Source organism: Neomonachus schauinslandi, chromosome 8 (genome assembly GCF_002201575.2).
Source record: "Neomonachus schauinslandi chromosome 8, ASM220157v2, whole genome shotgun sequence".
Classification (NCBI taxonomy): domain Eukaryota; kingdom Metazoa; phylum Chordata; class Mammalia; order Carnivora; family Phocidae; genus Neomonachus; species Neomonachus schauinslandi.
This window is the reverse complement of record NC_058410.1, coordinates 110,800,447-110,825,180: the sequence shown is the minus strand read 5'-3', so window position 1 is coordinate 110,825,180 and position 24,734 is coordinate 110,800,447. Positions and strand designations below refer to the sequence as shown.

The 24,734-nt window shown below is 44.4% G+C and overlaps 1 protein-coding gene across 1 annotated transcript in view; it reads left to right on the top strand.

The window, feature by feature from the left end:
* DNAH8 (dynein axonemal heavy chain 8) overlaps window positions 1–21,121 on the top strand; it is a 385,593-nt gene extending 364,472 nt beyond the window's left edge. Inside the window, exons 91-92 of the mRNA XM_021684619.2 lie at window positions 17,903–18,024; window positions 20,834–21,121. Coding sequence (XP_021540294.2) covers window positions 17,903–18,024; window positions 20,834–21,121 — 410 coding nt within the window. The remainder of the gene's footprint in view (window positions 1–17,902; window positions 18,025–20,833) is intronic.
* Window positions 21,122–24,734: the final 3,613 nt, after the last annotated feature.

Below are 24,734 nucleotides of genomic sequence, written 5' to 3'. Positions count from 1 at the left end.
AGGAATTTATCCATTTCTTCTAGCTTGTCCAATTTGTAGGCATGTAATTTTTCATAATATTCTCTTCTAATTGTTTGTATTTCTGTAGTGTTGGTTGTTATTTCTCCTCTTTCATTTGTGACTTTGTTTATTTGGGTCCCCTCTCTTTTCTTTTTGATAAGTCTGGCTAGAGGTTTATCAATTTTATTAATTTTTTCAAGGAACCAGCTCCTGGTTTCATTGATCTGTTCTATTGTTTCTTTAGTTTCTATATCATTTATTTCTGCTCTAATCTTTATTATTTCCTTCCTTCTGCTGGTTTTAGGCTTTATTTGTTGCTATTGTCCTAGGTCCTTTAGGTATAAGGTTAGGTTGTTTATTTGAGATTTTTCTTGCTTCTTGAGGTAAGCATGTATTGCTAATACGTCCCTCTTAGAACCTCTTTTGCTGTATCCCAAAGGTTTGGGACCATTGTGTTTTCACTTTTATGGGTTTCCATGTATTTTGTTAAATTTCTTCTTTGATTTCATGGTTGGCTGATTCATTGTTAGGTTGCATGTTATTTAACCTCAATGTATTTGGGGTCTTTCCAGATTTTTTTCTTGTGGTTTCATAGCTACTTGAGATAATTCCTGGCCAAAATAAAGTAATGTTGGGTTCCTTACAGTTCGGCACCTTATAGCTCCACTAGTAATCTAAGAAGTATTCACATATACAAGTTTAGGAAGCATTATTGCTACTCACAAAATGGTTGAATCTCATAAAATATTAAGTGAAGGAAGTAAAACAGAACACATTACAGTGTGGTTATACTGTATACATTGTAATCTAGGGGTAATGTATGTATACTGTATGATTCCATTTACACAATGAATCAAAATTGGCAAAACAGACACATAGTGTTAAAAGTCAGACTAGTGGTTGCCCTTGAGAGAGAGAGGGCAGTGATTGCAAAAGGGCAGAAGAGGATTCCTGGAGGTCAAAAATGTTCCATTTCTTGATCTGGATGTTGGTTACATGGCTATTCTCTTGGTGAAAATTCATCAAGCTGTACACTTAATGATTTGTGCAGTTTTCTTTATATAAATAGTACTTCAAAATGGTATACGTAATTGTTCTCTGTGTACATACATTCATTCACTCATGCATTTTCAAATACATTAACATTTTCTAAACTTAAACACTAACCGTGGTTGTTTTTATGAGCTTACAAAACTATACATAGTATACTATTATTTCAATAGGCTTTAGAATTGTAAAGGACAGCTCCAAGATTTCACTTATCTATTATTCTCCCAGAATTTCCATTGAATTTGGGGAGGAAACATTTTTATTATCGTTCTTGGATTTTGTGAATCTACTTATGAGCCTCTCTTTCCTCCTTTACCAGCCCTCGATTTGAGTGAGTTTTCACCAGGTAATTCCTGGCTTGAGGGCCTGAAGAAATAACACTTAACTTAATTAGGGTTGTCTAACCATCTTCCATTTGCCAGCCCCTCTGCTAGGTGCTTTCAATAGAGAGAGATTTGAGACCCAATACATCCCCTAAAGGAGCTTATAATCTGATTGGTAAGACAGACCCATCAGCAACTTTAACATAATGCGATAAGTGCTCCACCCAAGTGAGAACCAAGTGCCACAGTAGTACAGAGGACAGGGAAATGAATTCTGCCAAGGCAGGGCTCCAGAAGAGCTTTATACAGGAAGCATGGAGTAGGATTTGCAGGGACTCAAGAAAAAGGGCATTCCAGCCAGAGACCTGAGCAAAGACAAGGCATGAGGAAAGAAGAACAGCAGTGTGCCCAGAGCTCAGGAAGAGGGAGAAGAGGTGGGTGGCAGGCTGGAGTGCGGAGTCTTCTGGGGGGAGGTTAGGCCACATCATAAAGGCAATTGGAAGTCCACAGAGATCAGAAGATAATCCCAGGAGAAAGTAGAGGGTAGACTGGAATATGGAGGTCCAGAGCAACGTGACTTAACCATGTAAAGAGGAAGGGACAGATTTGATGGGGTGACTAAATGGGGGATCTTTGAGAGAACAGAGAATGGCAAATGGCTGAGATTGAAGGCCTGTTCCAGACAGCACTGGAAGAAGGACAGGTTGGGAGGAAAGCAAGGAACACTGGAATTGTCAGCTAGTACTGGGAGGATATCCACGTGCAGAGGTGTGTTGGCCAACTTGGGGTTCAGGAGAGGGGTAAAGATCAGTGATTTTTAAAAAGATGTGAGGTCATTAAGTACATTTTTGATATTCGGAAACCAAGAGAGATGGGTTGGTTGATCCCTGGCTTTCCATAGATGCAGACCAAGTTAAGTCATGTATCACAACACACAATCTCTTTCAATGATTGTTTTTTATCCCCATTAGAATTATGACTTAAAATAGCAAGGTATTAATATGAACTAATCTTTAATTGTTACTATTTGTTAAGAAATGTTACAAGCCAGAACTTGTATTTGAAGAAATACAAATACAACATTTGTTTCTCGCCTTGTCAATTTTTGCCATTCTAACTGGTGTAAGGTGGTATCTCAATGTGGTTTTGATTTGAATTTCCCTGATGGCTAATGGTGATGAGCATTTTTTCATGTGTCTGTTAGCCATTTGTATGTCTTCTTTGGAGAAGTGTCTGTTCGTGTCTTCTGCCCATTTTTTGACTTGATTATTTGTTTTTTGGGTGTTGAGTTTGAGAAGTACTTTATAGATCATGGATACCAGCCCTTTATCTGTAGTGTCATTTGCAAATATCTTCTCCCATTCTGTGGGTTGCCTCTTTGTTTTGTTGACTGTTTCCTTTGCTGTGCAGAAGCTTTTCATATGGTTTCACTTATTTGTGGAACATAAGGAATAGCCTGGAGGACATTAGGAGAGGGAAGGGAAAAATGAGGGGGGGGGGGAATCGGAGGGAGAGATGAACCATGAGAGACTATGGACTCTGAGAAACAAACTGAGGGTTTTAGAGGGGAGGGGAGTGGGGGATGGATTAGCCCGGTGATGGCTATTAGGGAGGGCACTTACTGCATGGAGCACTGGGTGTTATATGAAAACAATGAATCGTGGATCACTACATCAAAAAGCATGATGTGGGGCACCTGGGTGGCTCAGTCATTAAGTATCTGCCTTCGGCTCAGGTCATGATCCCAGGGTCCTGGGATCGAGCCCCGCATCAGGCTCCCTGCTCGGTGGGAAGCCTGCTTCTCCCTCTCCAACTCCCCCTGCTTGTGTTCCCTCTCTCGCTGTGTCTCTCTGTCAGATAAATAAAATCTTAAAAAAAAAAAACCAAACAAACTAATGATGTATTGTGTGGTGACTAACATAATAAAATAAAATTTAAAAAAGGAAATACAAATACAGACATACATCTGTTTTCTTTATTTGTTAATAATACTAATCCTTTCTCTTTTCTTCATTTCTGTTTTCAGCTTAAACTTTGATTCTTTCTCTCATGGCTCTCCATATCTTCAAAAGCCCTGGACTTATTTAAGCATGTTACCTTTACACACAACCACCCAGACATACACCCTTATCTATGATTGCTTTCTATTTATAGCATAGAAAAGTGGAGGTCAGCTTTCTCTGCACACTAATCGCTTGTCTGCTTCCTTTTCCTTCTCTTGACATAAGAAATAAATTACTTTCTGTTCCATATTACCTGACCAAATCTGGAAAACATAAAGATTACAGCAACTTCATGCATGTTCACAAGCAGTGTGCAAGCAGATAAAGTGCTTTCCAATTGGAAGCCTCTCTGGTCACTATTTGACATCAATAATTGATTTCTCAGCATGACTATATCTCCTGGGATTTATACCTTCTAATCCAGTCTCCTTTGATGAAATTTCTTTCTTTGGCTCAAGGTATTTAAGCAAATGGATTTTTTCAATTAAAAAAAATGTTTAAGTAAAACACAATGAATGCACTTTGCAATGAAGCCATAGTTTCATCACAAATATGTATAGTCAAAATCACCTAGGCTATAAAACATATGAAAAAACATTTACCATTTATTTTGTGTTCTTATAATGTAATATGGCATCTAGTACTGTCTGATGTGTGTTTCCCATCATGCCTCTGGTGATTGCTCCTCAGGCCTAAGTGACTTCAAGACCCATGCTGCCACAATGACAGGTGACAGGACTTGTGTGCCCCCACCTGTCTGTGCCTGAGTTGATGCTGTTTATAGCATTGCTCCTTTGCCTTATGGTGGCCTGATATTTTGTCAGTCATACTTGAAGAGGCTGAGTCAGCCGCCATGGAGTGGCTTCACAGTCATTTCTTGTAGCAGTTGGTGAGCTCAGTCATGTGGCAATTAGGTCTGATTATTAAAATGGTCAAGCTGTCTCTACCCATGATCCTATAACATTTGTTTGATGGCTCAGCTTTTGGCAGTGCGTGGATTTGCCTCCCAATGGATTACTCAGGTCCAAGAGAGCCTTTGTGCTCCGCAGGGCTTTCCCAGCTGTCATTGATACACATGTTCACATATTGTTTAAGATTGTGCTTCTCAGGATTCTTGAAGGATTTGTTTGGTCTCTGGTTCCCACAGGTGTAACTTTTCAGAGCATCATGCACACATGATTGATTCTAATTTGTATGTGTGTGTCTGTGTCTGTGTCTGTGTCATAAGTGTGGACTATGAATTATGAGCCTGACTTCAAGTGGGTCTTGACCACCTTGCAAAACCTCTGGATAGCCATGCTTTACCATTTGACGTTAGGTATGATTCACATGCTGCTAATGCAGGGGCTGAATGTGCTCTCCAGGCCTCACACCTCTATAGGAGATTGAACCATGCAGTATTATTTTTCTCCAAATGCGTAACTCAATCTGGAGCTCGATGCCAATTGGATGCCAATTTGCAATAGTTTTCTGTTTTCTCTTCAGTGTCTCAACAACCATGTCAGTCTGTCATAGCAGATATCAGTGACAACTTATATACTAGTGCAAATCAAGATTTTCAGAGAGGATTTTGCTGAAGCAAGGGGATGGATACTTTTTGTCCTGTTATCTTTTGTTATAGTAAAAATCATCTACAATCTCTTGCTTATGTACTTGTTTTCAGGGCAACGTCATCAACTAGCAGCACTCCCTGAATGCTTGTCTTATAAAAGCCTTATGTTTGTTGGATGGAAAATATACCAAGAGTTAATAGAACTTTGGGATTGAAAGGGACTGGACGATTTCTTCTAATCCCATAACAATCCTAAGCATGCCCCATAGCTACTGTTTGTAGAACATCTGAGGGAAGCCAGGTGAACCTCAGGGTTCTAAACCTCTATCTGAGTGATAGCACTTACCTGCTCTGTCCTCAAACAGAATGATAGGAGGACTGTGGACATCCTAGAAATGCCTTCAGATTGAGTAACAACCCGTCTTCCTTGCCTTCATGTGGGAGGGGCTTAGGTGCACCTGGCTTTAGTCACAACTACATCCTTTATAATTCTAGTTTCTGCACATGGTTATCTTTCTTACCAACTGTCAAATCCCTTGTAATCTGGCCAGACTCATCATTGCTTTCTGCAGGGCTACCAAATCTAGTGACCTCCTTGCCAACTTCATTCCCCTTAACTATGCTAGAATGCCAATTCTGGAAACTCTTTCACACCTTGGCTTACATCCATTACCTTCCTTGGTTCTCCTCCTACCTCTCCTAGGACTGCTTCTCGGTCTACATTGTAGGCTCTTCTCAAGCAAGTTCTGCCCTTGGCCTGGTACCAACATGGATGACATCAGCTATTCTCACAGATGAAACTACTTATGTCTACTTATGACTGACTCATCCAAAGTCCTGGTTCAAGATTCTGGCTCTTCACTTCCAACTGCCAGTATAGAATATTCCATCCTCCTGGAACCTCACCAGTACTACTATCTGGTCATCTTCCTCCTAAACCATCCTTATCAAGATTCTGCTACATTTGCTTGTGTATCACCATGCTCCAGATCACCCAACTCTTGTGAATGGTCCTCTCACATCCAAACAGCTTGGAAGAGGGAAACTTGGAAAGCCTACTGTGGTGGCAGACAAGAGGGGAAAGTAGAAAGTAGTGACAGATGCTACCAGAGGTCAAGTAAGATGGGACCAAAAGTGGTCAGATGGCTTTTTTTTTGTTAAAGATTTTATTTATTTATTTGACAGAGAGATACACAGCGAGAGAGGGAACACAAGCAGGGGGAGTGGGAGAGGGAGAAGCAGGCTTCCTGCGAGCAGGGAGCCCGATGCGGGGCTCGATCCCAGGACCCTGGGATCATGACCTGCGCCGAAGGCAGACACTTAACGACTGAGGCACCCAGGCACCCCCAGATGGCTTTATCAATAAGGGGACTGTTGTCAAAGGAAGTGTGTCAGTGGAGTGGGTGGGAAAGTGGAGGAGTCAGACTTCAAGGTGAGTGAGTGAAACAGGAAATGGAGAGACGGAGAGTATAGACAAGAAGGATAATTGTCTCAAGAAATTTGGCTTTGAAGAGGAGAAGCAAGTTGGAGGAGTGGTTGTAAGAAGAAAGGATTCTTTTTTTTCTTTTTGTAATGATAGGAGAGGCTTGAATCTATTCAAATACACGTGGTCTGAAGAAGCCAGGAGAGAGAGAGAGAGTGAGAGTGCAAAGATAACAGAGAGGGGTAAAAGAGGCAAAGAGGGGCTGGCTCCCAAGTGGAGGGATGTACTCCAAACAGGTGGAGGGACACCATACCCATTGTAGTAAGAGTAATAAGGGAGGAAAACGTGTAGGTGCAAGTGAATTTGTCAGTTTGATGGCAAGAAGTTAAGGGGGTCCCCATCTGACACTTTCTATTTTCTCCTTGAAGAAGGAGGCAAAGTGATCTCAGGAGCAAGAAGGTGTCGGAGGAGAGATTTAAGGAGAATGGCAGATGTTTGAGAAAGTAGGCTACTGAGGGGGACAAGGAAAGATTGCTGAATGGTTTTGAGAATCCCATCAAGTCTAGTGGCAACTGTGTAATGGTCTGACTATTGTTTGGCAGCCTGGAATAGGTGTAGGAAGGGGGACATTTGGATTCATCTCGGGTTGGCGTTTTGCTGGGAAAATGATGAAAAAAATGGATCTAGACTACATAGGAAAGAAGTGAAGAAAAGGTGAAGTTCAAGAGGTCTTCAGAAATGATGAGGTCAGGGAATTCAGGTCAAGATCCTAAATGAAGGCTGAAGAAGCCCAGATGATGGAGGATGCTCAATGAATGGGGGCAGATAGTATTGGGGGCATGTGGCCAGAGGATGTGCTTATCAGAGCACCAGAGATTCTCAGAAAGAATGAAGGGACAATTGGGAAGGACTGTGTCTTTAGAGCTGAGCAAGGCTCCTCTTAAGAGGAAGAAGATGGAGAGATTGTTCTGTGAAGAGGTGGAAAAATGGGAGAGTTGGTTAACCATCAAACCACTCCGGAGGGAACAATGGAAAGGTTGGTTGGGGCAAGGGAAAGGAAGCCTAAAGTAGCACATAGAGAAGATAGCGCAGTTCAGGGAATTAACATTTTGGCACATGAGATGTGGTGGATTAAGCAGACGCCAGAATTAGCCCCAGGTTTCTCACTTGTACTCAGGTTCTGTTGGAGCCAACCATGTCCTGGATTAACAACATCACAGAGAACAAGTGTGCCTCAGGGGGCTGTGGAAGGAGTCTGCTCGTACTACTGACAGCCTTCCTAATATTTTGCTTGTACTGTGAGGCATTTCTGTTCCTACTTGTCAAATTTGTTCTTAAAACAAATGTGTGTCAGTGAACTGTCAGTAGCCCGCTGTGCAGATCTTTTTACAGAGCAGTGGTTCTCAGCCCTGCCTCTACAATTGAATCACCTGGGAAACTTTTAATATATAGTAATGCCTGGGGCTCCAGACCAATTATATCAGAACCTCTGGTGATGAGGCCTGTAGAGTCTGTACAATTAGTTTTCTTAAAAGCTCCCTTGGTCATTCTAATGTGTAAAGAAGCTCGGCCTTAGGCTTGCTACCCAGTATGTGGTCCACCAGCCAATAGCGTTGTTATCACCTGGGAGCTTGATATAAATGAGGAATTTCAGGCCCCCACCCTTGACCTACCTACTGAATCATAACGTGTGTTTTAATACGAGCTCTTTCCCCAGCTGATACCTATGAACATGAAAGTTGGAGAAGCCCTGCCTTGAAACAATGCTGATTCTGGGGTCTCACCTCTGATTTTATTGATCTGGGTTGTGGCCTGGGAATCGGGAGTTTTAAAGGCTTCCCAGATATTTTTAATTTTCAGCCAAGCTTAAGATTCCCCCACCTTACAGCATCTAGCAAAGCATCAGGAGAGGTGCCTGGTGCCTTTTTATTCAACTGGGTGGCTCAACCCCATCTTTGATTAATGATTTCTGACCTTTATTTAACTTACTAATGAACTCCATTTGCTTCTCATTTGGGGGAAAAACTGCCTGTCATACACTTGTGGCAGGAACATCATTTCTCCTCATCTTTGGAGATGCTACTGGGAGGCTTGGTAACTAATAAGACAGGAAATACTGTCCAACCTAAGGCCCATTACATAAGGACTGGTTCATTTATTAAAGGAAAAAAATGGCCGACAGGACTATTATTACAGAATGCCAACCTCCTCCTGATCAAATTGAGACAAGAAACCTTCCTGATTAGTTATTTCTTTCGGCTTTTTACTTAGGCCTTGTTTGAAGTGATACTTGAACTCTACAGCTTTCTTTAAGCCAACTGACTACACAAGTCAAACAACAGTAATTAGTTTGCTGAAATTTGGGTTACTACTATTATAGGAATTAAGACATAACAAGTGTTACTTTAGACCTGAATTTCCAAAGTATAACCCCAGCCTAATAGTGAATTTTTTAAAGAACAGACTTGACAAGTGTTTTAAGATTTCATTGTGCTGTATGAGTTTGAAGGGAAAAAATTTTTTTCAAAACATCTCATTTGGACCACATGCAACTCAGATGTTTGAATAGTCAAATCACCCATTTCCATATGGGTGGTTAAATCTCATGAACAGGAGGTTATTATTGGTGAAGACTTTCCCCAACTCCCCAACTTTTTGTTTCTCACTTCAGAGTCAAACATATGAATGCATGAATCACTTTTCCAGCACTGATGATTGAAATTTTGTTTAAGAATTATTAAAACTAAATTGGTACCAAGACAAAAGTACTGCTTTTCAAGTTTTTATAAAGAAAAATGTATCAATAGTCTTTTAAATTATACAGGCTTCAGAAAACACAGATTTTGATTCCATTAGCCTTGATATTAGTCTACAAGAAAGATGGTCATTCATTTTCTTAAATTCAATAATGAAAAATTCAGTGGATTTACTGTAGTTTGAATTCCACAAGATCATGTTTTTCTTTTCAGGAAGCCAAAGCAAAACTATCAAGACTTGAGAAACTATATATCTTTTCCATGTTCTCTGGGTGAAAATGGCCCATGGAACAGTTCCCTACCCTCCACTCTCAGGCCTCAAATATATTTATTTAACCTTTTCCTTTCTTGACAGCTCAAGGTGATCTCTGTTCTAGATTCCATCTACCAGCATACTAAGAGTGTTACCTAAATCAGGAGGTGTACTGCTCACGTGAACTAGACAACATCATGCATATCCCCCAGCAGGGAGAAGATAGGAGATGCTCTCTCCCTAATTGCACTCGAGGTTTTCAGAGCTTTCTGACAATGGCTAAGTCTTCAAAGCTGGCATGTTACATGTTACATGTTGCATGTTACATGAGAGACAATCCCGCTCATTCATCGTCTGGCACCTATGTCAATGCCATATGGAGAGAGGTTAAATTTACAATTTAGTTGGAATTTAAAATGTTAGAGAAAAATTCAATTATTCAATTTGTGCAGATGGACAGTTAAGACCAAGATTCATGTCTTGTGCATTATGACCTTGTAGATTCAAAGATCAGGGATGAATTTTAAAATATCACAAAATAGGGTCAATTGAATTCCAACTACTCTACTTGGAATCACAGTGTCTAATATGCCACGTGGAGGCACACTTAGTGTTGAATGATGAAATGACATTCATGGAGGGACTTACAAGAAAGAATTGTATATTATTGTTTGGTCATTGTTGGTTTACAACTTTCTGGGGAGCTTCCCAGGTGTATCTGAAACCAACCCCCATATGCGGAAGGCAGGGAGAGACTATAGGAAGAGGCAGACCACTCCAGATTGGTATGTGGCAGGTTTTATAAGTAAGGGTACTTACTTATAAGAGGCTTATCTTGGGTGGCCACAAGCTGAATAGATCTCTGTACCCACCCGCCAAATGTTAAAAGTTTACATAGAGGACTTAACCCGTATACCATCCAGATGGCCTCAACAACACATCACCATTGTCTGTAGGGTAGACTACAGGCTATGTCCATAGGGCAGACTCTGGGAACAGGAAAGGCAAGTGGAACACACATTTCAAGGACAGGAGAGGTAGGGAGGATTCTTCAATTGCCTGGGTGAAGCTCACGGGTCAGCTGGTGGCCATGTCCTCTTGATAAGCTCCCCCAACACTCTCTGACCAGCTCTTATAATCTCCTGGACCCCCCCCCTCGTCTGCAACAGACCTGAGACGTCAGCAAGGGGTTTCACTAGCATAGAGGAGGTTCTTTGGGCAGCCATCGGCTACATGGCAGGCAGATGCCACAGCAACAGTATGGACACATGCAAGAGAAAACACAGATTAAGACAATGATCCCAAAATTAGTCACAACTTTCTCCACCAAGAGGTCCATGGCTCAAACTACTGATTTATTAAGTCCCCTGGGCTGGGATTTGGATTACCCGGGCCATTCACTGGTGTCCTCATGTGCTTTAATAAAGATGATACATTAGCAGACTCATCAGGAATGAACACAAGACTTTCTATTTGGATAATGGCAGAGGTGCCTCCTTGTGAGGCAGTAATAATGTCCAAGGCCCCATCCTGTTTTGGAAGACAATTTTTCTCAGTAGAGACGTTTCAGTGTTTGGTAAGGACAGGCTCTGTTGGCTATCATTCAAGTCTTGCTGAATGGATTTAGTAAGGGCTTCTGTGTGTGCTAGAATGTCCTCCAGGCCAATGGAGAGACAAAGACTGTGGCCAAACGATTGTACCAGTGGAAAACTACCTATCCACCTGGCCTTGAGGAGAGGGAAACTGGCAGATTTAGGAACTTGACCTGGTTGTGCATACCATCCATGTTGGTTGAGGGAGGCAGCCCCGTCAGGCATGAGCAGATGGACTGGGGGTGGGATATGCCAGACCAGGACACCCACTTTCTCCCCTCTTTCAGTGATGCATGTTCCATTTCAGGCATAGTGCATTTGAACAGGCCTGGCTTGCAGCAGGACAGTGGGATCCCAGTGAAGATTGAGTAGATCCCCCTCATCCATGGGTGCAAAGTAACACCTATCCCAGCAGGACATCCCATTGCAATTTCCAGTATGTAACTCCTTTTCCAGGCGTGGTGGGGCTTGGTGTTCTCAGCAGCATAGCATGTTGATCCACAGTGAGAGCTGGGGCAGTGGCTGTTTCCTGCAACTTCCATACCTTTATGGGATTGAGGACCTTGGTAGGGGTCCCCAGTCTGGCATAGAGGGCAACAGGCCCTACTGATGGGTCATTCAAGTGTATTAAAGCCGGAGTGTACTGTAGCTCACGGGCCAAGGTAGTTTTACCTATTACTAATTTAATCTGCTGCTTTACTATTCCAGGTGTCCTTTCACCCACCTCCCCAACATGCTGCTTGTGGGTTCTAGGGGAGATGGAGCTGCCATGCAATGTCGTGTGCTTTTGCCCAGTCCTGCGCATCATGACCTTTGGAATGTGACCCCTGATCACTGTCTTAGTCAATGAGGGTATCCATACATACTGCTTAGCTTCTCTAGTCCCCTAATGGTGGTAGCCTGCTTGGGTTAGGCCAGATGTGGTGTCTACACAAATGAAGGCATATTTAGAATTTTCACTCAGAGTGAGGGGCCAATATAATGAATTTTCCAATCCCTTGCTGGTTGGGAACTCTGGTGGATGGTCCCAGACTTCTTTAGAAGTTACCTTGGGCATTGTTTAGAACACACAGGACATGCTGTTACTCCATTAACCAAGCCACTGTATTTCAAGAGCGATCTGGTTGGCATCTTTGGCAATATGCCATCCCACCTCAATGCAATGGTGGATGCTCTTCCTATGCACCCAGTCTGCTATATCTACTGAAGGGCCAGTTGCTAGGGCTTATATCTGAGCTAGAACATCAGTTTCTTGATTGATAGGGGTTGTCAGTGCCTTATGAGCCAGGATGTGGAAGACAGTGAGGATGGCCTCAGGCTCTGGCAGATGAACCAAAATGGTGCCCCCCATACATCTTGACCCCACAATGGCCTACTCATTATCATTCACCCCTCGGCTTCCCATTGTCCAAGCGATAGAGTTAATCCCTTTAGAACAGCCCAAGTGTTGAAGCACCTGGGTGGCCCAGCTGATTAAGCCTCCAACTCTTGGTTTTCACTCAGGTCATCATTATCTCAGGGTCATGGGATCGAGCCCCACATTGGGCTCTGTGCTCAGCACAGAGTTTTCTGCAGGTTATCTCCCTCTCCCTCCCCTTCTGCTCCCTACTCTGCTCCTCCCTCTGTTTCTCCCCTTACTCACATGCTCTCTTTCTCTCTCTAAAATAAATAAATAAAATCTTTAAAAAAGAGAGAGAGAGAAGAAAAACCCAAGTGTCAGTGCAAAGGGTTAAAGGTCAGGGCTCAGGAGTAATGACCAGCCAGACCACTCTGAGTTCCGCCTCTGCTACATGAGAAGCTCTAGCTGGAGGAGCTCTGTACCCAGACCTCCTGGAGTCACAGACATATCTAACTCAAGTGGTAGCACTGGTTAGGAGATGCCCAGAGCTTTTGTCTGCTTCACTAGTATTTTTATCTTCTCAAAAGTGGCTTGCTGCTCTGACCCCCAGTCCCACATATGCCCCTTCCTTGTCAGGAAGTATAAGGGACAGAGGCACCATGCTGGGTGGGGAATAAAAGTCCTCCAAACCCCCAAATCTCCACAAAGTCTTATACCTCTTTCACGTTCTCGAGGGTTGGATGAGCTTGCCCTTATCAATCACAACTACTGGGGCAAGATGCTGCTTACCCCACCCAACGACTCTCAAAACCTTAGAGCAGTGCCTGGGCCTTTAATTTTCTGTGGGTTCACTGCTCATCTTCTCCCCCAAATGTTCCAGCAAAGCCTGCAGAGTGTCCTGCCGCGGAAACAAATCTTCACACGTTAACATTCTATTTTCAGTGTAATGGGCCCATTTTACTGATGTGGGGAAGGAGGACAGGGACAGGTCTTGGACTACCATGCCATGCCATATGGTGGGGCTGTGAAGGTCACCTCAGGGAAGCACTTGAAAGGTCCATTGCTGCCCCTCCCACGTGGAGGCCAATTTGATCCTGTGACCCAGTGGCCAGCGGTATATTGAGAAAAACATTTGCTACATCCAGCACAGCATAGTAAATGCCTAAGACCATGACCAAGATATCTAAGATGGTGGCAATGTGGGGCACAGCTGCATATTGAATAGGGAGGCACTACCTCGTGTGATTTTTGGCAGGTCCACCATCATCTGCCACAAGCCACCTGGCTTTTTTACCCACCAGAGCAGGCTGTTGAGAGTACTGTGGGCACAGCATACAACACCCACTCGGGGTAGTTCTTGGATAGTTTCTCCTATCTCCTTCTGCACCCTCAGGCAATTGATACTGTTTGACAGCTACCTCTTTTCAGGGTGAATGGCAGGCTTAGGGGTTCCCAGTTGGCATTTTCCCTCAGCACTGCTTTGATTACTGTAAGCTGGAGCAGAAGTCACCAATAGAGTTCTGCAGTTTGAACTTGTAGGATATTAGTGTCCACCATGTTTTCTGGTATTGGAGAGAAAAAAAAAACACCTCACATTCTTGGGGGTAGAACACCCAGTTTGCAGGGTCAGTAGGACCATCCTGATCATAATTGTTTGCCCTCCATAATCATCGATGACACTGAGGGTCCAGGAAACTTCTGAGGTTTACCATGTCATAGAGCACCTTCAACTCCAATATCCACCAGAGCTGCCACTTTTGTTTATTCCTGGGGGACAGGTGAGTCGTGAACTCAACATGAGTCCTCTGATCACCTGCAGTGGTCCTCACCCGGAAGCACTCTTGGATGGCATCCAACAATACCCTGGGCATAGGAGGCACCCACCCTGAATAAGACTGTACCCCTGAGGCCTCTGCTGGTAGGGGAAGATGGGGTGGGTCCAAATTGTTGTTCAAGTTTCAAGACTTCCCCTTAGTTTCCACAGGTTATTGGTCTATCTGTTCAGGTTTGGTCCCTGCAGCAATGAGGCTAAACCACATTTGCATCTGGGCTAATTTTACTCTACCCTTTATAGCTGACTGGGATAGCCTTTTGACTTTCTGAGCTCCCTCTCTGTCTCAGGTCTATCCCACAGCCCATACCAGATCCCAGGATCTGTCAGTTTCCCCCAGATCAGCAATGGATTTCCCAACACCATAATATCTTGCCCCACAACTGGGTTTAGTGTGGATCAGCGTCCCGCACCAGATGCTGGGGACAGGCTAGAGTATCTTGGCTTTCTTTCCTGCAGTGAATGTGGCCCGATCAGGCCCTGCAAAGACGGCGGTGTAGATGACCTATGTCATTCCCAACTCCCTAAGAATTTGTTGTACCTCCTCTACAGATTTCCAGGGTCCCATCTTCCCAGGGAGGTCACCTTCCTTGGGCAAGCCTCCCTGTAGGCTAGAACAGTCCAATCTGTAAGGGAATGCGTACCTCAAACCAGCCCTCCCCACCGAGCACCATGCCGGCACTGCTGGAGGGCAGGGTGTATGGAGATGTTGCTCATATTTTCTGCCACCTGACCAGGCAGAGGAATGCCATGGCCCCCTGTATCCCATAGCGGCACTAACCATGCTTGGGTACTTTTCTTGGCCTTTTTCTGGAACTTGGCAGCTGTATCAATAAGCTCAATGGGAGTATACTCTCTCATCATGAACGTTTCCTGAACTGGGGCTGCCCCACTGGCTGGGGTTGCGATTGCTGTGCTTTTGCATTCCTTTGTACTAGGATGGCAGGGTGTTTTGTCCATTTCACACTCAATCCCCACAACACCCCTCCTTCCCTCTCATCACTTTGCCAGGCATTCTCTTTCCCACAGCGCATTAGGCAGTTTCTCAAAGAAGAACATTAAATGGGTCAGCGTTTCTGGGGTGCCCCTGTATGCACGTGGTGGTTCACAAGCCTCTGACATACAGGCCACCCCTCCCCACGTAGAGGTTGGTGGTCAACGCAGGATTTTTCCCTTGGATGCCTTTCCCAAGGCCAGTTTCTTTGGTCTCCTGGCAGGCTCGCCAGTTATTGGTTTGTAACCTTCTTGGAAGTTTCCCTGGTGAAATCTGAAACTGGCCCCCTTCCTTGGAGGGCAGAGAGAAACCCAAGAAAGAGGTAGGCCACTCCAGGATGGCAGGTGGCAGGTTTAATAAGCAAGGGGATTTATACATGAGGCTTGTCTCGGGCCTCCACAAGAGGAGTAGATCGTCACACCCACCCACCAAATATAAAGGTTTATCTAGAGGCCTTCACTGGGTTCAGGCACGAACACCATCCAGAGGGTCTCAGCATGTTCTTGAGCAGCTTCTGGGAGGCAGGAAGGCAGAGGGCTGCAGGTTCCAAAAACAGGGAAGGAAGTGGAGTTTCTGATTGCCTGGGTGCAGCTCATAGGTGGTCACATCCTCTCGATGACCTCCCTCCCCTAACAGTCATACACCACTGACTGGCAAATGCACAAATGTTTGTTTTACTACTAGAGTGTGGGATCCCCAGTATTGAACACTGAGGTCAACATAATCACATGCTGATCAAATCACTTCAAGTGACTCCAAGGATGGAGTATGGAGAGGCCCTGACCAGCAATTGCTCTCAGGCAAACTTGCACCGTTTCCTGGCCCCTGTAGTGAACTTTTGGTGTCATAAAATCTTCCTTTACTACAAGGCCCTCTCAGTTTTGTGAAACTATAGCTTTATAAGAATCACCTACAGGGGCGCCTGGGTGGCTCAGTCAGTTAAGCATTTGCCTTTGGCTCAGGTCATGATCCCAGAGTCCTGGGCTCAGGTAATGATCTCAGGGTCCTGGGATCAAGTCCCTCATCGTGCTGCCTGCTCAGCGGGGAGCCTGCTTCTCCTTCTCTCTGTGTGTGCATGCTCTCTCTCTCCCTCTCTCTTTCTCTCTCTCAAATAAATAAATAAAATCTTTAAAAGACAAAAAAAAAAAAAAAGAATCACATATAAAAGCCCTACAATCAGCTACTCTGGTTGATTGACCTTTTGGATTAATGCAAGCATTCTTCTTTAGCACGCAAATCCTGTTTTAGAGAGCACTCTGAGTACACCTTATATGATGCAAATATAACCAAATCATTTGCCTACTCTAAATATTCAGTGGCTTCCCACTAGCCACAAAATCAAGTCCAAACTCTGACCCTGAAAAGTCCCGCCTCTACCTTCGTGCTAACCTTATCTGCCAACATTGCCTCACCTTTCGCCTAGACCTCCGTGTTTTTTGCACACGCTATTCATCTAACCGGAATTGTCCCATCCGGCAAACTCCTACGTATCTTGCAAGAGTCACCTTCAACTTCATCTTCTCGATTCAGCCTTCCTTGAGCTGTCTTCCCGAGTGGTTTATTTTGTTCACACCTCTGCTCATAACAACATTGTGTCTTCCTCCACATTCCTTCTAGACTGAGCTCCTGGAATGCGGGGTCGATGGATGGCCTTTTCATCTTTGTGGTCATCCCATCCAGAGCACTGCCTGGTACACGGTGGCCATGCCTGATAAGTTTAACGAATGAATAAATGAATGAATAAATGAATGCCTCCCCAGCTGTCTAATATCTAGGAAGGGACTTGGGAACCAGAAGAACTTGACTCTCTCATTCAGCCAGGCTAGGGGCCTGTTCTTTCTTTCCAGCTTTGAGGGATAGTAACTCAGTGCCTCGCAACTTTTTCTCTTCCTTCTAATCCCAGTCAAACTTGATAAAATATTCTCACTGATGTGCTGGTTTGTGCATAATCGTTCTCAGATCTCACTGGGAGGAGCGGGGACATACATATTCCAAAATTTACTCATGATCATGAGTCAAGAGTCTCATGATTTTCACTATTAACATGGGAGCCAAATGTAATATAGAGGTCACAGATAAATCTTCCTAAGGTTTTGAAGTCCATTTGAAGTTTAGGGCCTAGTTTCTAACATAATTGCTACTCTCAAAGACTTCTCTTATGGAATTGAACAGCATATTAAGTGTAAAGAAAGACCCCAATATCTGGAGCCACGTATTGCCTTAAAATAACTGCATTATGCACATTAAAACACATAGCTTTCCTTTCCAGTGTGATTGCTCTGTTTGATCAAATTGAAAGTTGGGTTTTCTATTTTGGCATTATGCCTCGTTTCTTTAGACAAAATGAAATTGTTCCATTATAGCAAATAGAAGCCTGATAATGGCTCGATTTGAGTTTTCATTGGAATGCTGATCTCAGGATATTTACTATTCCAGTCTTGTTCCTAAAAAGCGTGTTTTCAAATAGAGACTCTGAGCTCGGCCTGGGTTACATCTTTAGACACTTGAATGGTTGAAACCCCAGGAGAGAATTTCAAACCAAGGGTCTGTCTGAGGCAGAAAGGGTGCTGCTTTCCTGCTGTCAGCCAGCAAGGAATACCCAGCTCATTGCAGGTCCCCACAGAAACAAACCACAAGAAGAAATATGCCCCTGAGGTTCAATCTCAACTCCTCTTGGGAGGGCACGCATTTAGAGATTGGTAAGCAACTCGCATGTGGCACTGCTCCCTTCCTGTTTCTCGAGTGGACTGCACCAAGACATAGGGATCCTCTTTTCTTTTTTTCAGGCTTCCTCACAGCAATGAGGCAAGAAGTGACTCGTGCCCACAAAGGCTGGGCCCTGGACTCCGTGACCATCCACAACGAAGTTCTGCGGCAGACCAAGGAGGAGATCACATCGCCCCCTGTGGTAGGCGCCACTGGGCTATAGCATGGGCAGTTCTGGAACCTGGGTTAAAAGCTCAAATTCTGCTTGACACTGACCCATGAGTGCCTCAGTTAAGTCCATTGGCTTTGTGGCTGGGGTTTCCTTGGTCCTCACCAAGAGACCTCAATGCTGGGGTGGGATTTAATGACAAGCACTGGAACTCCCCAGAGAGCATGTCTTTATAATTTCAAGTTACACCTGTGTTTGCTAAAAATGGGTTTTCCACACATCTCCGGCTCCTGCTGTGGGCTGCTTACAGACTGGACAAGGGTCGGGGGTGGGTGGAGACCAACAGTACCTGCAGTCCTGAGCTCTGGGGCCAGTTCCAGCAGTGCCCCCTGCTAGCTGCGGGACCGTGGGTGGAGGGACACCCGGAAGGGGGCAGAGTGGGGGGCCCCAAGGTAAGCAGATGCCGTTGGGAGCCACTGCTTGGACACTGACCTGCTCCGTGAACTTGGGAAAGTTCTTTAACTTTTTGAGCCTCAACTTCCTCATCTGTGAAATAAGGATGATGATTCAACCTCGTGAAAGACGGTTTTGAGGATCAACTGGAATCATTTAGGACTCCCTATTCAATACATCAGCCTCATTTTTCCTTTCTCTGATTTTCATTCCCTCAGTTGTCAAGGAAGAGGACTGGGCCAGATGAATTCCAAGTTCTGGCCCTTTCTGCCACTTGAAGCAAGGGTCACTTACAGCAAGGCCACTTCCAGTGTCCAATATCCTGGTCCTCATTTCTGTCTGCCAGCCCACCAGAAACACACTTAACCTCCACATTTCCACCAGCAACCTCTCCATTCAAGGCAACCCTAGGCTATTTCAATCATGCCCCTCAAAATTCTTCCAGCATTTTCCTTTAGAATTATGCAATTCCAAAGTCACTTCCACGTCTGACACTATTTGTCAGGGCAGCACCCTGTTTCCTGGCACCAAGCTATGTACTCGTTTCCTAAGGCAGCTGCCACCAAGTACCACAAACTGGGGGGCTTAAAACAGAAATTTCTTTCCTCAGAGGCCAGAAGTCTGAGATCAAGGTATTGGCAGAGTTGGTTTCTTCTGAAGGCTCAGGGTGGGGCGGGAGGGGTGGGGAGAAGGAATCTGTTCCGTGTGTCTCTCTCAGCTTCCGATGGTTGCAGGTAGTCCTTGGTGTTCCTTGGCTTATAGCCGCCGCCTCCATTGTCACATGACCTTCTTCTCTCTGCGTGTCTCTGTGTGTCCCCTCCTCTTCTCACAAGAACACCAGTCATATAGGGTTTAGAGCCCACTTTAATCCAATATGACCTTAGCTAATTCCATCTGCAAAGGCCCTATTTCCACATGGTCACATTCAGAGGTTCTAAGTGGACATGACTTTTTGGGGGGGACACTTTTCAGCCCGCTACACCTTCTAACTATGACTTTGTAGAGTTCTGAGATGAAAAGGAACCTAAAAGGAGTACAGTTTACTGTTGGATGCTACCTGAATGGTTGTGTCATTCATACAGTAATTGTCACCCACTGGCAATGATAGTAATCATATGTCCTGATTTTCTGGGATTGCTCCTGGTCTTACTGTCAAACCATGTACTTTAGGTTTGGGTTCAAAAAATATGGTCCTCATACTCTTAGCTCACATGAGAGGATTCTAGAAAACACTTTGCAATTAATCTCACTCTCTTTTATTATAATCTACATTTGCCGCCCCTTACCTACTCCTCATTGGAAAGGAAAAATGGTCACCACCTTCTACATAGATATATCTTATGGGCTTACGCGATTATCAGAGTCTCCCCATGATTCCCTCTAGCCTTTATTTTCTTACTGAATATATGTTCTATGGCTCCCCATGGTCTACAAGGTAAAGTTCAAACTCTTCACTTTGGTATCAAGACTTTTCCACAGTCAGGCCCTAACTTATTTTATAACCACTGAACCCTCTGCTAAATAAAATGCTTGGGCTTTCCTACCTATCCTACCTATCTTTGTACTATTGCTGCTGCCTGGATGTCTGCCTTCTGTCCTCTGTCTTCCCCCAAGTAGCCCATCCTTCAAAGCCGTCTCCTCCACAAAGACCCCTAAGCCCTCCAGCCCAGGGTGGCCTTTCACGTAGTCTCAGTGCTGGTCACCAGGCAGCCCCTATAACAAGGGTGTGCTGGTATTCAACTCATGTCTTTCCCCCAGATTTAATGGTGAAGAGCTCAAGGGCAGGGTTCTTTTGTGTGAAAGAGAAAGAGGGAATGACTGCCACCCCTGTTGAACCAACGCACCCAGTCCCTATTATGCCTACGCTAGCTCTACCACACCTGGCCTCTGGGGGCGCTCTGACTCGCCCGCTCGCCAGGCCCGGCTGCACGTATCTCACTCCCTCCTACGGCTGAGATGGTTAGAGCTGCAGGTTGGCTTGGCTGGCACAGGCTGAGATCCCATGTGGCTCCCAGCTCCAAATCCCATTCCTTGTTCTGACCCTACACTGACTCAGACCAGATCTCTATGAGACTTAGCTCCTTGTAGAGGTGATTTGGTTCTGCTGCCTAAGTCTGTTGTCCCCAGCGGGCTACCCCTACACTCAAATGAGCAATAACGGGAACAGTTCTGCAGCCCTTATGGCCCCAAGAGAGGCTACAGGGGAAAACTGGGCTCAGTATTTCACTAATACAATGTGCCCAGTGGTTGTTTTGTTCTTTCAGTGGCCTTTTAAGACTGGTGTATATCTTCTTTCTAAACTGACGACCCTTATTAGAGTAATGGATGTCCATCTCACAGCATCTAATTTTTTTCAAAAATCCTATTTCCTTATGCCTGACTCTTCCAGGAAGGTGTGTATATTTATGGGCTGTATATGGATGGAGCCGCCTGGGACAGACGGAATGGGAAGCTTACAGAATCCACCCCCAAGGTGCTCTTCACACAGCTGCCTGTGCTGCACATCTTCGCCATTAATCCCGCTGCGCCCAAGGACCCCAAGCTCTATGTGTGTCCTGTTTACAAGAAGCCCAGGCGTACTGACTTGACCTTCATCACTGTGGTGTATTTGCGAACGGTTTTGTCCCCAGATCACTGGATCCTGAGAGGAGTGGCTCTTCTGTGTGACATCAAGTAAATTCATTTCCACTTGCTGAGGGTGCTGTAGCCACGTAGCCAGCCAGCGCTAATGAGAGCCGTGGTGATGTGTGTCTTTTCTCCCGGGTAACTGCTGGATTACTCTTTTTAAATTAAAAAGTTGATATTCTACAATCACTTGTGTGTGTGTTTTCCCTCATGTCAATATTCAAAAAAAAAAAAAAACCAGTTCTAAAGTAATGTAGGAAATCATATTCCATTATAATTATTTGTTTAGATAAAGTCCCATCTTCATGTTAGAACATTGGAAGGTTTGAATTTTTAAAAAATCTAAAACAAAGTATTAATTTCTTGTATTCTAAAAGAGGCCTAATAGATGCGAGCTTTTCTCTCAAATGAAAACCTCATTTCCCTGGAAGAAGATCTGCCACTGTGTGTGTTTGTGCTAAGGTGCTGTCCTTTGCTTATTTGGGTCTGGCCTTGTCTCCGTGCTTATGAAATGGAAACTGGAGGGGTCCAGGCAGTCCCCCTTAGCAGTTACAGCCGCGTGGTGTGACGTGTTTGAGACAGCAAATCCACGGGGGTGGCTGCTCTTATCATTTATTTTAACTTTATTTAATATTATTTTATTTTATTTTTTTACGTGCTTTTGAGGTCCAGAGAACTCTGAGTCTCCAGCTCCTACCGGCGCCCCGCTCCAACCCCAATTCTGCAGGAGATAATGAAGCGCACATTTCTAGGCAGCAAATGGGGAAGGAAAAACAAAGTCCATCAAATGAAATTAGGTTACAGGCCGAATGCCTTAAAAAGAAAAGTCTTTAAAAAGTGAAGCTATTTCTTACCCTGTAGCTGGTCTGAAACTCAGTATGAACCTTTATTTCCTGCTAAAGGAAATTGTCAATTTAACAAAACAGATGGGGTCCCACATTGAATGTTCATGCAGCTTCAGGGTAGTGAAGTGTCTCTACTGGCCTTCCCATCTAGAATGCTCTTGCTCACCCTCAGCTAAATTCACCAACTTCATTCCCCCTGTCTATTCTGAAGGAAGGGTGCATTCATGCTTCCCCCTCCCATCCTTCTGTCGCTCGGATCAGAGATGCCAACGGGAAACCAAACAAGATGGCCAAGCAATAGCCCGGGTGAGGTGTCCCAGGAAGACCCCAGAAAAAAATTCCCCCGTAGTCTAGGGTACTTCCAAATAGTAGAAAATATATTATGAAATGTACCTTGTAGTAGTGAACTCCATTATGCTCTGAGACTGGTTCAATGTCAAAGCCATCGAAATCTCCAGGGCAGTTTAGGAAACTAAAGTAACCAAGCCCCCAGCCCACATGTGTTTTGGTATTTCCCTTGGTCAAAAGGCACACTAAAGGATGGCATTCTCTGGAAAGGCTGTCCTGACCTGAGGTTAGGATTTGGAATCCCCTGCTGCTCTGGGGGAGCCCAGAGGAAGTGAGGCACATTCTAGCACACCAAACTGCAGGCCCCAGAATAAAACACACGCATGTTATTCATATTCCCGTCCAGCTGCTAACACCATTGAAGGCGAACTGCATAGTCTAAACCCCTGGATATCACGGTAGGGTTTCAGAGAATAACAATTAGGTTCAGTGTTCTCTAATGACTTGAATATCTTACGGAGAATTGGAAGAACAGAAAAGATGTCAATCTAGCAAGGGTATAGGTCGGACTGTATAAAGCCACAGACCATTTCCTGGGAACTTTTTCACTGGTTATTTTGTTCTGTGTCAGTGCAGAGGAGAGAGCAATGGGTGCTGAGGCCACCCCAGTCCTTGCTACCCAAGCAGTGTCTCAAAATGGCCTCCTTTCCGGGGGGTGCTTCTCAGCTATCCCCGGTTTTGCAGAGCTTGCTGGGGCCCAGTTCTGCTTTCTTTCTTTGGGCCCATTAAATGGTTTCATTAGACATTTTGAGCCATTGGACTTCCATAAACACATAACCATTTTCTCGGCAAAATTGTTGCTCTTTCACTAATTACATAATTTGCCACACTTGAGTGAAGAAGGCCTGGTGAGCATAAAAGAGCAAAGGATCGGGGACAAGATGGTTAAACCAACCGAAGCTGGGAGGGAGGCAGAGTGATTTTTTTTTTTCCTCCTTGGATCCAGTCCACATATCCTCATGTTGGTCTCGGCAAAATGAGCAATGAGATTTATACCTTTGTTGTTTTAAAATGTTATTTTAGTTTGCACTTTGCATAAAAATAAGACCAAAAAAGAAGTGTCTAAAGATATATCTTCCAAAAGGGATTGGTCTTGTGGGTGATGTTGCATGAACAAGCCTCACTCTTTTCAGAGACCTCACATAAATAGGGAACTCCCCGTCAATGTGAGTGTGACTTGGGGCCATGACGTATAAAAGAATGATTAAAGAAATTCAGGGGTGAGGGATGAAATTGAAGACAAGTGAACATTTCAGTTGGGTCTTGGTCTTTCCATAGATGGTACCAAAATGGTACCAAGACAGCAGATGATTGGGGCACGTGAGTGGCTCAGTCGTTAAGTGTCTGCCTTCGGTTCAGGTCATGACCTCAGGGTCCTGGGATCGAGCCCCGCATCGGGCTCCCTGCTCCACGGGAAGCCTGCTTCTCCCTCTCCCACTCCCCCTGCTTGTGTTCCCTCTCTTGCTGTGTCTCTCTCTGTCAAATAAATAAATAAAATCTTAAGAAAAAAAAAACAGCAGATGATTGTATTCTAAGGAAGGAAACAGCATGAGGGAGAGAATAGTATGCAGGTGGGAAGCCACAGACAATGTTCAGAGCCAGAGGCCAGACAAAGTATCCCTTCCTCAAGAGCTTTCAGTGAGTTTCCATCACCTGGAATGTACACTCCAAATACCAAAGCCCTCAATGAGCTGGCCTAAAATAAAATTTCTGCCTTTTGGCCCACTATCACTCAACTTGCTCAATTAGGACTATTTGATGTTCCCTGAGCATTACACATACTTCCATCCTTCTATTGTTTCCTTATCAGGGAAACCTCTTCCATGTAGAACTGGAACCTTCCCACACTACTGGAGGCAATGTAAAATGGGACAACCATTTTTGGAAAACAGCTAGACAGTTTCCCAAAAGTTAAACTTCTTGCACCTCAATAAGTATGGACTGGACCAGCTACCATATGACCCAGGTACTTCACTCTTGGATATTCACCCAAGGAAATAAAAGCATCATGCATACGAAGACTTACACATGAATGTTCCTAGGAGCTTTATTTGTAATGCCAGCAACTAGAAACAACTCAAGTGTCCCATCCATGCCTGAATGGATAAACAAACGAGGGCATACTCATTCTGTAGACTACTACTCAGCAACAAAAAGGAACACACTACTTACACATACTACAACATGGGTGAATCTCAAAATTATTTTGCTGAGTTAAAGGATCCAGGTGAAGAGAAGAGTGCATGATGTATGGTTGCACATATGTGTAGGTATATGCACATATATGTAAAACTCCAGAAAATGCAAATGAATCTGTCATGACAGGGAGCAGATCAGTGGTTGCCTGGCAGGGCAAGGAGAAGGGGGCAGGGGAAGGAGATCGCAACTCTGGGGACAGATGTGATCACTCTCTTGGTTGTTGTGATGGTTTCACAAGTGTCAAAATGTACCAAATCATACACTTTAAACATG